General features: G+C 46.1%; 1 protein-coding gene across 1 annotated transcript in view; it reads left to right on the plus strand.

The window, feature by feature from the left end:
* The window catches only part of LOC146196601 (uncharacterized), a 41,587-nt gene that overhangs the window by 12,239 nt on the left and 14,730 nt on the right, over positions 1 to 14,618 (plus strand). Inside the window, exons 7-11 of the mRNA XM_084596379.1 lie at positions 2,950 to 3,042; positions 3,126 to 3,201; positions 10,574 to 10,629; positions 10,834 to 10,908; positions 13,928 to 14,015. Coding sequence (XP_084452505.1) covers positions 2,950 to 3,042; positions 3,126 to 3,201; positions 10,574 to 10,629; positions 10,834 to 10,908; positions 13,928 to 14,015 — 388 coding nt within the window. The remainder of the gene's footprint in view (positions 1 to 2,949; positions 3,043 to 3,125; positions 3,202 to 10,573; positions 10,630 to 10,833; positions 10,909 to 13,927; positions 14,016 to 14,618) is intronic.

The following is a 14,618-nucleotide window of genomic DNA, read 5'->3' on the forward strand; positions in this document are numbered from 1 at the left end:
TTGATACCGGAGACGCCCGGCCAATTCCCAGAAGACCTTATCGAGTCGCCATTTCTGAGCGACGCGTCATACAAGGTGAAGTGGAGAAGATGTTAGAAAAAAACATTATAGAGCCTTCGAGCAGTCCCTGGGCGTCGCCTGTCGTGCTTGTTAAAAAGAAGGACAATACCTGGAGATTCTGCGTTGACTACCGACACCTGAACAAAATTACAAAGAAAGACGTTTACCCGCTCCCCAGGATAGATGATGCCCTCGACTGCTTGCACGGTGCCAGCTATTTCTCTTCCATTGATCTTCGTTCCGGTTATTGGCAGATCGCAGTCGACGAACGAGACCGAGAGAAGACCGCCTTCGTCACTCCCGATGGCCTGTATCAATTCAAGGTGATGCCTTTTGGCTTGTGTAATGCGCCCGCAACATTCGAGCGCATGATGGATTCTCTCCTGCGCGGCTTGAAATGGACGACGTGCTTGTGCTATCTCGATGACGTCATTGTATTTTCTTCTACATTCGAGAGCCATCTCCATCGCCTTGATACCATTCTCGGCGTCTTCCGAAGAGCTGGCCTTCAGCTGAACTCGAAGAAATGTAGCTTCGGCCGACGTGAACTCAAGGTGCTCGGTCACGTGGTCGACGCCCGTGGCGTTCAACCCGATCCAGACAAAATACGTGCTGTAAGTGCATTTCCCCGTTGTACACCCCGTTGTACCAGTGACGTGCGTAGTTTTCTTGGGCTTTGTTCCTATTTTCGGCGGCGGTTTGTACCCAACTTTGCGGAGACGGCTCGTCCACTCACCAATCTTTTGAAGAACGACGCTCCATTTTGTTGGCACCAAGAACAATCCCAAGCATTTTCTGCGCTCATTGCAGCCCTCACCAACCCGCCCGTCCTGGCACACTTCAATCCTTCGGCACCAACAGAGGTACGCACCGACGCCAGTGGTCACGGTATTGGTGCCATACTCGCCCAACAGCAGATGGGACGCACTCGCGTCGTTGCTTATGCCAGTCGGCTCCTTTCAGCGGCCGGGCGGAATTATTCGATCACAGAACGTGAGTGTTTAGCCCTCGTGTGGGCCATTACAAAATTTCGCCCTTACTTGTTTGGCCGCCCGTTCTCCGTCATCACCGACCACCACGCCTTATGTTAGCTTTCTACGCTGAAGGACCCTACTGGTCGCCTGGGCCGTTGGGCCCTCCGACTTCAGGAATACACTTTTTCTGTCATCCACAAGTCTGGCCGTCTGCACGCTGACGCCGATTGCCTGTCCCGCAACCCGGTTGATCCGCCACCTGCGAGTGAGTGCGACGATGACACATATGTGTTGGCCGTCTCTGACCTTTCAAGCATTCGCCATGAGCAGCGCTTAGATCCCAAGCTTTGCAGCATTATTAATCGCCTCAGCACGGATCACCTTGATACTACCCTTGCTATGTTTGTGCTCCACAACGGCACCTTATACCGACGAAATATGCGACCAGATGGCGCCGAGTTCTGCTTGTAGTCCCCGAACACCTGCGTACCACCGTTCTTCAGCAGCTGCATGACGCATCCACAGCGGGTCATCTTGGCGTGTCTCGTACGTACGATAGCGTCCGCCGCCGCTTCTTTTGGCCAGGCCTCTATCGCTCTGTCCGTCGTTACGTGGCTTCTTGTGACCGGTGTCAGCGACGGAAGAAGCCCTCGGTTATGCCTGCTGGATCCCTGCAGCCGATCGACAACCCAGCAGACCCGTTTTCTCGAGTTGGCCTTGACCTCCTCGGGCCTTTCCCACTCTCTGCGTCGGGAAATAAATGGATTGCGGTGGCCACAGATTATACTACACGGTACGCTGTCACCCGAGCGATACCCACCAGCTGTGCAACTGACGTGGCTGCGTTTCTTCTCCATGACGTCATCCTGCTCCACGGTGCTCCACGCCAGCTGCTCACTGACCGTGGCCGTTGCTTTCTTGCTCGAGTAGTCGACGAAATTCTTCGGTACTGCTCCATTAAGCACTATTTTACCACCGCTTACCATCCGCAAACGAACGGCCTCACCGAACGTCTCAACCGCACGCTCACGGACATGCTGTCAATGTATGTCTCGGATGATCACCGTGACTGGGATATCACATTGCCGTTTGTAACGTTCGCGTACAATTCCTCTCGTCACGACACAATGGGCTACTCACCGTTTTATCTTCTATACGGCCGCGACCCTCCCCTTCCTTTTGACAGTGTATTGCCTCCCACCGCTAACGCCAGTTGCTACGTTCGTGACGCCATCTCCCGAGCTGACGCCGCCCGTGTTATTGCTCGCCGCCGACTGGCCTCCTCCCAAAATTCTCAAAAAAGACGCCATGATTCCCGCCACCGGGATGTCCACTACTCTCCGGGCTCTCTCGTCTTGCTCTGGACTCCCACTCGCAAAGTTGGGCTGTGTGAGAAGCTCTTGCCACGCTACACAGGACCCTACCGTGTTTTACGGCCAGTCACTCCTGTGACATACGAGGTCGCCCCTGTACATCCGCCGCGACAGTCCTCTATGCCACGCACCGAGATTGTCCATGTCGCCAGAATGAAGCCGTACTACCCCTGCAGTAGTATGTCCTAGTGCGCACCGGGACTGTGCTTTTCGTGGCGGGGTAATGTTACATATATGCCACCGAAGAGGACGAGGATAGAAAATAGAGTGAGAGACGACGAAGCAGAAGAAACCGTTGAGCTTGCGTGAACACCTGCTGAGTTCTGCCCTGCTGTGCTGTGAACACTTGCTCATCACCTGCTGTGGTTTCCTGTGCTAGCCTTCTGCCCCGTATCAATATTTACCTATACAGTACGAGTCAGAGTTCTCAGAAATACATAAAATGTGTTTTAAAATCACTACCTATTACCATTCAGCCGCTCGCTGATTCAAACAATGAAACAAAAATGAATCTGATCAAATGCTTTTTCATTGCCTCTTAGCTCCAGGTTGCAAGCAAATGCGTTGGGAGCTGTTATGACCCGATAAACAGAGTCTGGTATAATGCTAGCCTGAACGACGGAAGGTTGTGCGATGTAAGCTCTTGTCTTCTTGGTCTTTTGTATCTCTGTAGAAATAAGCGCTGCCTGACACTACCACCTCGCGTTTTTCTTCCCAGCTCGTGATATACAGTGGTGACACTCAATACCTCAAGAGATCCGGAACGTGTCGCAATGGAAGCTGCGTCGAAGCAGGTAGGGAGTAGTGCTGTATTTGAAGTGTATACTGAGGAGTGGACACTTTGCCTTTGGTCCTTTGATTTAGTACTTGGTCCTTGGTTTTTAAGGGGTGAAAATCTCGCTTGGACGAGATCGGTCCCCAACATTTCGCGAGATGTGTTCTCCGTGTTTAGCGCTGCTGCCGTCTCTATGGCAACGTAGTAGGCGCGACGACGACCGAAGCCGTACTGCCAACCCGCACTTGCAGGAGCACTGCAACAAACGCGCGCCAAGGAACACCAGGCGAAAGGAGGGACGGTGTACCGTCCAACTGTACACTTGCAGAAGTGCCTCGAGCGCGCGCAAAAAACCGAAAGTTCCACTGTGCGGCACGAGAGCTGATCTTGCTAGCAAAAGCTATACACAAGGGCGCGTGATGTATACGTGTAGCAGCAACACTAAGGCTTACGCATTTCTCCAATGCAGACTCTGCAGTGCTCTGGGAAGTTTTTATCTCACTGTTTTTTGCAGCGGTAGCTTCACTACGCGAGGTAAAGGCAAGGTCACCGTGTGCTTCTGATGACCTTCAAACAGCTTCGAAGTCAAGTTGGAACTTAAGGCACAACTAATTTGGATAGCTATGTTCCCACCAAGGACAAGGTAGCGCAAACGTTGTTTTGGTGGTGATATTGAATCTATTTGAAGGTTATCGAGTCAAAGGTCAAATATCAACTGAAGTGGGAAGTAGCTTAACCCGTGAGCAGCTGCTTGGCTATAGGCACATGATCGCTTACGTCAATCTCAAGTATATAAAGACGCGCCGCGCGCCTCGGCTAAAGCTATCGCTTCACACTAGGTTTAACCGAAACTAAACCACAGCTAATCTTTCAAGTGTGTTTTTGTGGCATACTTTGTCCCTCTACGCCACACACAAGATTTAAAACTTTGCTGTTCAACTTGCGGCTTGAGACATTAAAGTTGGCAAATGATTCGTGAACTCGCACGGGCAAACAGGCCGATGTGTTGGGGAGTAGCGAGGTTTGACGCCAAACTTAAATCAGTAGACACGGCGCAAATGTTGTTTTGATGGTGATATTGGATCTCGTTGAAGGTTATCGGGCATCACTTCACAATCATGAAGGGCTTCTTTGCAGCGCCATCAGCCACGCGATGACCGTAAAATTTAGCTCAAATTCTGGACGCAGAAAAGTGTCTTGGGGATAATTTATGAACATTTCCTTGTATTGGTTATGATATAAAAACATGTATTACTTATTTGCGTACCGTAATTTTTAGTACTTAATCATTTATCACAATAAACAGGTATGTTTTGATACAAAACTAATTAAGGGCTTTCTCTGTTTTATCGAACTTTTTTTTTGCATTGTCATCATCATCATCAGCCTGACTACACCCACTGCAGGGCGAAGGCCTCTCCCATATTTTTCCACTTAACCCGGTTCTGTGCTAGCTGCATCCACTTGACCCCTGCCAACTTCTTAACCTCATCCGCCCACCTTACTTTCTGCCGCCCCCCTGCTACGCTTTCCTTCCCTTGGAATCCAGTTTGTTACCCTAAGCAACCATCGGTTATTCTCTCTTCGCACTACATGTCCTGCCCATGCCCATTTCTTTTTCTTAATTTCCACTAGAATGTCGGTAACCGGAGTTATTTCTCTGACCCACTCTGCACGCTTCCTATCTCTTAATGTTACACCTACCATTTTTCGTTCCATAGCCCTCTGAGTTGTCCACAACTTAAGTAGAACCCTCTTGGTTAGCCTCCACGTTTCAGCCCCATAGGTGAGTACAGGTAAGATGCGACGGTTATATATTTTCCTCTTCAGCGATACCGGTAAGCTGCTAGTCATAATCTGCGAGTGCTTGCCAAATGCGCTCCATCCCAATCTTATTCTTCTTGTTATTTCCTTTTCATGGTCCGGATCTGCGGTTACTGCCTGTCCTCAGTAGACATATTCGCCTACTACTTCCAGTACTTCGCTACTTAATGTAAACTGCTGTCCCTTCCCGAGGCTGTTGAGCATTACCTTAGTCTTCTGCATATTGATTTTCAAGCCTACCTTTCTACTTTTCCTGTCTAGGTCACCAATCATTATTTGCAGTTCATCTCCCGAGTTGCTTAGCAAGGCAATGTCATCAGCAAATCGCAGATTACTGAGGTATTCTCCATCTACCCTTATCCCTAACTGCTCCCATTACAAGTCTGAATACTTCCTCTAAGCAGGCTGTGAATAGTACTGGGGAGATTGTGCCTCCTTGCCTAACACCTTGCCGTCACACCAACAAAAACAAAAGGAGATAATCGACCACTGCCTGAGCGTTAGGCTTTAAAAAACGCAGTAGTTATGCTATTTTTCGGAGTGGCAAAACATCGATGGAGTACGCAGCACGAGCAACAGTAGCCTCTTCCTGACGCTTTAGCCTGTGACGCTCTCTTTGCTGTGGGGCCCTCCGCACACGTACATACACCAGAACCTTGCTATTGACGAGAATACACTCTTTGTGCAGTTAGCAGCAGGATCAGTTGGGGACCTTCTAGTTACTTGCCGGATCTGATCGTACTATAACTGCACGCTGTATTATCATATTTCGGGCATTACACGAAGCGAAGAACGCGGCGAGTTACACTTCTCTGGCTTCCGCGTAGAAGCTGACGCCATCACCTTCTCACCTACAGGAAGCTGTGTGTGTGGAACCTGTTTACGTAACTGCGTGCCAGTCCTACCGACCTGTGCGCCGACCAACCGCCACTCTGTCCCGAGCGCTCACTCACAACCCTCGGCTTTGCGGCCAAGTGGATGTAGAGTAGTAGCGAAGATTCCACAGAAGGCCATACGTTCTAAACATCGTGTCGTAATGTGTGGCGCCAGCGTCGTCTTCGAAATGTGCGGACAACTAGACAATGACGTCATAACCAATAAACATGATGATATATCCATATGTTCTTGGATGGGAAAAATAAATCATAGCACGCCTCGAGGTTCCTCGCGTCAATCGAGTCAAAGAAAATCGACACGACTAGTGCTAGTTACAAATGGAATTTTCAGATATTCCGTAGAGGCGTAGGTATGGTGCTTTTTCCGAACCTAATCGAAATGAATAATGCGCTTGCATGCCCGAATTTCGAAAATTTGGACATACGTTCTCTACTTTTGCGAACAAGTGTACGAAACGAGCAGTAGTATGATATAATGGTGCACCGTGGAGCTGCGATGCTGCTCTTGGAGGTAAAGCTACAGCTGTTAAAAGACGTAACAGTGCCTTAATACTATGAAAGAAGAAAATATGTATCTAGAAAAATTACTTTCTCTCACTGATGACAAAAGAAGATAAGCTTAGGCCACACCAGAGGACATGAGACGGGTCACTTCTGAACCGTGACCTCTGGAATCTGGCAAGGCTACTTAACTGGCGTAAGCCTTTTCGCCTTGTCCAGTCCTAGAGGTAATGTAAGTACTTGCATTTGAATCTTGGCCCTCGAATGGATCGCTTAGCGGCTCTGAATGCTTATTCCTTCCAATACTAATCACTTCAGGATGGTACGAATCGAAGGTACGGGACCTGTCTTTCGAGCAGTCGTCGAAGAAGAACATTATGACGGGGTTTACTCGAATTTCATTCCAAGTATTGCAAATGTATCCGAAATGTTCGCAGCATTCTCAATTCGGTTCGAATGAATGCCAAAATACCCTGTTAGATTTGTTCGAGTAATCAAAAACGTATTTATTCGATTCGCTATCAGAACATTCAGAATATTCGCACAATGCTCATAGTCAGCGCATGTTTTGCCTTCTTCGTCCTCACATCATGTGTCAAGCTGAATTCCATAGTGTTAACGTACCAACAGATGCAGATACTTGTTTGAAATGCCCGAATGATACGTATTTTGGCAGCTGACTCCTCTTGGTGCAGAAGCAGTTTTTGAGAATTTGTAAACAACGATATATGCAGAATTTCGCTGATTGAGCTTTGCTTACATAAAGAGAAAAAAATGTGGCAATGTTTTGTTAAACGTCATATTTAATTCAGTACTTCAAACCCATAGCACACAAATCGCGCAAATATAGTGACGCATCAAGAAGTTTCTGAACTGGCGTACAAGACAAGGTTAATATCTACACACGCAGAATATTATAAGATAGTTGTTTGCTATGAATAGTGGCTCAGAAGTGATGCAGGTAACTATGCACATTAAAAGTGAACTTAGTGCTGCCTTTCAGAACATATGAAACAGACATTTTTATTCATGTAATCAAAATCTAGGACAACAAATCCCGCTAGAGTGGCGCAGTGGTTACGGCGCTCGAATACTGTTCCCAAGGACGCGGGATCGAATCCTGGCCTCGGCGGCCGCTTTTCGATGGAGGCGAAAACCAAGGCGCCCGTGTGCTGTGCGATTTCAGTGCACGTTAAAGAACCCCAGGTGGTCGAAATTTCTGGAGTCCTTCACTACGGCGTCTCTCATAGCCTGAGCCACTTTGGGACGTTAAACCCTACAAACCAACCAAAACAACCAGGGACAACAAATGAAATTTAATATATTGCTGATGGAAATAGAGAAAGAAAAAAAAACAGAGCGTACGCATGAATGCGAAAAGTAAGAATAACGAGCCTGTAGTAGTAAGGAATATTCAAACAAACACTTGCTCCTCAACGAGATGTACACCGGCCGACAGCTAGCAGAAAATAAGTTACTCTAAAATGTTAAATCATTTGAGACATCTGGTCACCTTTATTTCGTATTGCATGCCGTGGTTTTATCACTTTCGTCCCGCGAATGATGTCACGCTTAGTCTGAGCTTCCTGAAATATTCGAAATGCTCGCGCTTGTCCATGTGGCTGAGATGTCATGGCGCTGTCGGCGAGTCAGGAGTTTTCACTCACGTCCAACGCCGGCTATGACGTCAGCGACAGTTTTGTAGCATGGGGCTCTTGTCCCGTCCCGTAAGACCAATTGACTTCGGCCAAGGTGGGTGGCTTAACTGCTGGCCGCTACTATCAGAGAAGGTGGAAAGGAATGTTTTTTTCTTTTTTTGCCCAAACAAAGGAATGTAAAGGATGCAGATGTAATCGGAAAGGTGCGATGCAGTGACCACAGGGTGGCAAGGCCTCAAATTAGTCTGTCTGAAGAACGAACGGAACAGATTATTGAGGAAGCAGTCCGTCAACGAATTAGCAGTGAGGGAAAGGACAGAATAATTCAAGGTCTCGTACAGAATAGATATATTCAGCTTTAACTGAGGTTTATGGCCTTAGTGTAGAAGCGATGAACGCTACCATCAGAGATATCATTACTGAGTGCGCGGTAGAAGTAGACGGATAAAGACAATACCGGTAAACTATCTAAGTAGACGAAATATTTTATTAAGAAACTCCAAAGCATGAAGGCCTCCAACCCAACAGACAGACTAGAATCGGCAGAGCTATCAAGGGTAATCAATAAGCGTAAAGTGGCCTACATAAGGAAGCATAACATGAGGAAAATTGAGCACGCTCTAAAGAACGGGGACAGCCTTAAGGTGGTGAAGGGAAAATCATGTATGGGCAGAAATCAGATGTATGCGCTTAGGGACAAAGCGGTAATGTCATCACGAATATGGTCAGGCAGGCTAGTCAAAGTAGCCGTAGAGTTCTATACTGGTCTATACAATAGCCGATGCAGTCGGGACAATAATGAGGTAGGCAGTAGTGAAACGCAGCCAGACGTTCCGTCAGTGACGAAGGACGAGGTTAAGAAAACTCTAGAAACTATATAAAGGGGGAAATCAGTTGGGGAGGATCAGGTAACTACAGATTTGTTGAAGGACGGGGAGGATATCGTGCTAGGAAAACTGGCCATCATGTATACGCAATGCCTGGTGTCATCGACGGTGCCGGAATCATAGAAGAACGCTGTTGAAATGGGAGCACTTAGGGATAAGGGCTGATCTTAGAGAATACCTCAGTAATCTGCGATGTGCTGATGACATTGCCTTTGCTAATGACTGCAACATTGCAACTAGCGTGGAAAAACCCAAAGGAGCGACAAAAGGTACCGACGGGACTTTCATGATCATGCCTTTGCTAAGTAACTCAGCGAATTAACTGAAAATAATGATTGATGACCTAGACAGGAATAACAGAAAGGTAGGCTTGAAAATCAATATGTAGAAGACTAAGGTAATTTTCAACATCCTTGGGAGGGAACAGCAGTTCACAATAGGTAGTGAAGCACTTGAAGTGGTAGGCGAATATGTCTACTTAGGAGAGGTAGTAACCGCAGATCCAGGCCATGGAAGGGAAATAACTAAGGGAATGAGATTGGAATGGAGCGTATTTGGCAAGCACTCGCAGATTATGACTAGCAGCTTACCGGTATCGCCCAAGAGGAAAGTGTACAACGTTGCATCTTACCTGTACTCACCTGTGGGGCTGAAACATGGAGGCTAACGAAGAGGATTCTACTTAAGTATAGGACAACGCAGAGGGCTATGGAACGAAAAATGGTAGGGGTAACGTTACGAGACAGGAAGCGTGCAGAGTAGGTCAGAGAAATAACTCAATTTACTGACATTCAAGGGGAAATCAAGAAGAAGAAATGGGCATGGGCAGGACATGTAGCGCGAAGAGAGAATGACCGATGGTCGCTTAGGGTAACAAACTGGATTCCAAGGGAAGGAAAGCGTAGCAGGGGGCGGCAAAAAGTTAGGTGGGTGGATGAGGTTAAGAAGTTCGCAGGGGTCAAGTGAATGCAGCTAGCACAGAACCTGGTTAAGTGGAGAAATATGGGAGAGGCCTTCGCCCTGCAGTGGGTGTAGTCAGGCTTCTGCTGCTGCTGCTGCTGCTGCTGCTGATGATGATGACGACCTTTCAGCTAAATATGATGAACTAAAAACTATATAATTAACATTTATAACTAAAGTGATGTTTTAATATGTAAAATAAGCATACATATATAACCAAATATTTTTTTCTTATTGGTGTTTGTCCCCACCGGTCATTTTGACGCTTTAGCTCCACTCTCCTAATTTATGTCTCTCGGACTTGGCCCTAGACCGCTATCAAGCCCCACCTTTGCGACCCACGTAACCTGACTCTGCGCGCCGTGAATCCGTATGGATCGCAGTGCTCCCGTCACAGATGTCATACATGCTTCGCGAATATCCCCTCTAGGTGTGCCTCCAAGAACAACTCCCGCTTTAAAAAATATATGGACTGCACTTTTCCAAAATTTTCCCGCTCAGGCTATTAGGAATTTCGTATTCTAACTACATGTCGAACGAAATATACGCAGCGTTTATTTCTTCTTTCCTTATGAATATGATGCGTTTGTTTCGAAAGCAATTAAGAACGACGCAGTGGTATTGGTCAGACCTCAAAGCAAGCAACGTGAATTGCGGCCTTTCAGATTGGACGCCCTGGGATCATCGTTGCAAGATATCGTACGTGAGAAGGAATGGCATCGTAAGTAATCCGACGTAAGACATGCTGCGGACCACCACGAAGTGAGCCATCTCAACCGTGTCCATCTCCGTCCTTATCGATGTGGACTCACGCATTTTGTTTGCCGTACTATTTGCGAAAATTTAAGCTGGTGCGAGTAGATCTTGCTGCCTCAGTAGTGCGTAAATCTTCACTCCATTTTGTGCGTTTCGATTTTCATTGCAGAACTTGGTCGAAAAGTGCGCGGTTTATTGCAAGAATAACAGAATGGCGAAAGTTCGCGATGGCACGCGATGCTGGGTAAGAAATCGCTAGTGCTTTCATGTTACCTTCTAGAATGGGCTTAAACTTAGAACTATAGTGACGACATTTACCATCCTTATGGTGAACGTAAGGGATTGAGTGTCTGCAAGAAACGAGCCTATTGTATTTATCTTCTTCTGTTTCTTACTGTAATATGAAGCGTCGAGAACGATACCAGCTCCGAAGTAAGTACACAAAAATAGTATGGGCTCAATAGTAGAGTGTAGAAGGTAGGCGGTCTTTTATTAGGTTACCGAAGTCTGAAGGAGCCATAAAGCCAATTCCTAGAGCCATGCGCATGCTATAGCCGCTGTACTTGTGTGCGAAGGAAACCTTTCAAAAATTGGTTATTTTCACCCTAATCTCTCATCTAGAAAGATAAATTAACGCCCTTACCAGCCGCATATATGTCACTCAGGAACTACTCTTCTGCAAGCAGATAATTTGCAGATTATAATGACACGCTAGCGTCGGCAGCGATTTGGTAAATGAATTTAACGTGTTCTCAACGACTATTGACATTTATAGTAATTCATACATGTGTCGCCTTCAAATACAAGAAATTGAGTTTGCAGTAAAATAGTGAGTCGCATTAAAGTTTGAGGTGTGTTGTTCATAGGTTCGCACTCAGAGTTCGGTAGCGTGGTGTTTTGTTTAAATAAGAAGTTCCATGGTTTACTAAAGTTAACCATAGAACTCAGTGGGGACAAGTGTACTGAGTTTTCAATACAAATTGTTGAAATATAAATGTAAACAATTGTGCATGTTATGTATAGGTAACACTTAAAAACATTTTCAAAGTTGCAAGAAATTAAAATTGCAATGCAAAATTTCCAAACTTTTCTTGAACGACTGAGACACATTAAAATTTGAGGTGTGTTATTTCGCACTGAAAGTTTGGTAGCGTGGTGTTTTGTTTACATAAGAATTGTTTTCCTAAATAAATAAAACCTATTCCTAATGTTAGCCAGTCAGCGCCTAAAGGAAGTTCTTATGCGCAGACCTGCTTGATGATGCCAGCTTTGTCCCGAAAGTTGACTTTAAATCAAGTCGTTCGGATGAATGCATCCTAAATTTCAGATAAGCGTCAAAAAAGCATTTAAATTGACAATTCCAGGCAATATTTTTTTCTTACTGCGCCATCGGAATAGTGTCATCCATGAAGATAATTTAAGGGATAATGAGGGCCAGTTGAAGTTTGGCTGTACGGTGAGAGTACGACATCCTGACGGCAAACGGCAAAGAGACAGCTTTCAGCGGGATCTAAGCTCTAAAATATACGAGCGTCGCCATTGGTGGCTTATCTCGCCATTGCACCGACACCGACGTTTGGCAGCGGGGATACAAGAAGCCATGCTCTTCGTTTCGAACCGGGGGCGACCAGTTCCTGATGGGAGAATATCTTTGCAGATCGTGAGCGAGCAGTCATACGAAACATAAATAACGTATCACACAAATATAAAAAGGAAGAACAGAACAAGGGTAAATAGGGTACGCCTCAGGTCGCAGATGAGCCAACATTTCGACAAGTGGACTTGTCTTCGTCTGGGCGTAACTTAAGGTCCAGACGAAGACAAGTCCACTTGTCGAAACGTTGGCTCATCTGCGACCTGAGGCGTACCCTATTTACCCTTGTTCGGTTCTTCTTTTTTATACCGTGCAAACCATCTTCTTCCTTTCGTTCTACCTGTATCACACAAATGATATACACGTGTCTTGTGTATATCAGACGAGCATTTCTCAGTCAAAAGGCTCAATTCGCCGCGGTAATGTAGAATGAGCGCCGACTTTTGGCACCCGGAGTTTATGTTTTACTTCCGTCCTTTTTCTTCGGGCGGTTTGGCGGAGTGGCTGCAATGCGAAGCGGTGCAGGGGACCGTGGATAGCGTGCGCCTCCGCAGAGCGCGGGGATTGCGCGTTTGCTTTCCTCATCATAAGAGAGATGTGCAAGCGGACTAATCATGGGCGGTGCTGTTGACATATTAGTAGCGCCCAGTAGTTTCTCGTGAGAATTACTTGCAGAAAACAAATACTATCGTGGTGTCGATATGCTACTGTACAGTTAGTGGCGTCAACGTTAGTACCTAAGCAAGTGGAAGGTTGGACAACATTAGATGTAGCTTAGTTGGTAATGGCACCTGACGCGATATTGGTAGCAGCGCGCTGTATTTCCTTCTACTTTATATTTAATTATCTTTTACACACACACACACAAAAAAAAAAAAAAAAAACTGATCCCAATTTTAATTCAGGCCAATAGCAAAAAGTAAAATAAAAAAACTGCTCTACGCTGCCCATGGCCTCGCGGACTGTTGGCACACACACACACACGCGCGCACACACACACACACACACACACACACACACACACACACACACACACACACACACACACACACACACACACACACACACACACACACACACACACACACACACACACACACACACACACACACACACACACACACACACACACACACACACACACACACACACACACACACACACACACACACACACACACACACACACACACACACACACACACACACACACACACACACACACACACACACACACACACACACACGCACGCACACACACACACACACACGCACACACACGCACACACACGCACACACACACACACGCCAAAAATATTCTTCCGTTCTTGACAGTGTGGATGTGTGTGGGTGGGGGAGTGGAGAGATTTTTAGATTCAATTTACCAACCAGAAATGCGTCTTATGCCGTCAGACAAAAGTTAAAACTGATTTTTACCCAGAAAAAGAGGACAAGGAGGAAGAGAAGACGACCTCTTTTAAATACACCAAAAGGGATACTCCACACGCAGAGAAGATGGTGAGCATGGCCAACGAATGAAGCACAGAACAGCATATTTTAACCAGTTTCGAATCAGTTTTGTTTGCGAGTTATAATGTCACAGCATTTTCGGCAAATTATTCGGCATGCTTCGGGCTTATTAAATTGTTTCCTACAAATGCCGCCTTTAGCTCAACTATCAACGAAGAGTCCACGTTCCTGACGTTGATGACATCATTGTGGACGGAATTTGCAAACACGGACACTGCATCATAACCCGTGAGTTAATACTTTTTTTTTATTTTTCGTTACTGAATTTCGCTCAGTTTTAGACATTTGATGAACTTGGGCCCCATAGCCACATTTATTTCTTTTCTTCTTGGCTGTCGTAATGCCTTGACTTGGCAAAGAGCGTGCCAGCGACTTCAGTTTTTGACCTTTAATTTCACTATATATGACACGCGATGTTGAAGTCCATCGCAAAGCGTGCTCTACCCTGAATTTCGACGTTTCACGTGAACAACAGTGTGCATGTTGTGCCATCTTAGAGCAGCACCATCATCGCATTGCCAGACTAAGGAGTTTTTTTTTTAAATCTAAATATCGGATTGAATTTTTTTTCTATTTCGTTTTTCAATGCAAATAACTCACTGGTTTGTCGAGAATTATGGTATCAAAGCGTTGGCAGACGAGGACAGAAGGTCATCGTCTGCCAGCGCTGCGATACCATAATGATCGACCTACTACCAACTAGCCCAGCAACATACCCTGCATTTCCTGTTGGTTTTTGATGCAAATAAACTTCAACTTCAAAATGTATACGGGGTTTCAGACAACTGATGTTTGAAATAGCACTAGTAGTTCGTTACAGTTTTCTCTTTA

The sequence above is a fragment of the Amblyomma maculatum genome, chromosome 3, assembly GCF_055883805.1.
Source record: "Amblyomma maculatum isolate TAMU_Amacu chromosome 3, ASM5588380v1, whole genome shotgun sequence".
In the NCBI taxonomy this organism is placed as follows: Eukaryota; Metazoa; Arthropoda; class Arachnida; order Ixodida; family Ixodidae; genus Amblyomma; species Amblyomma maculatum.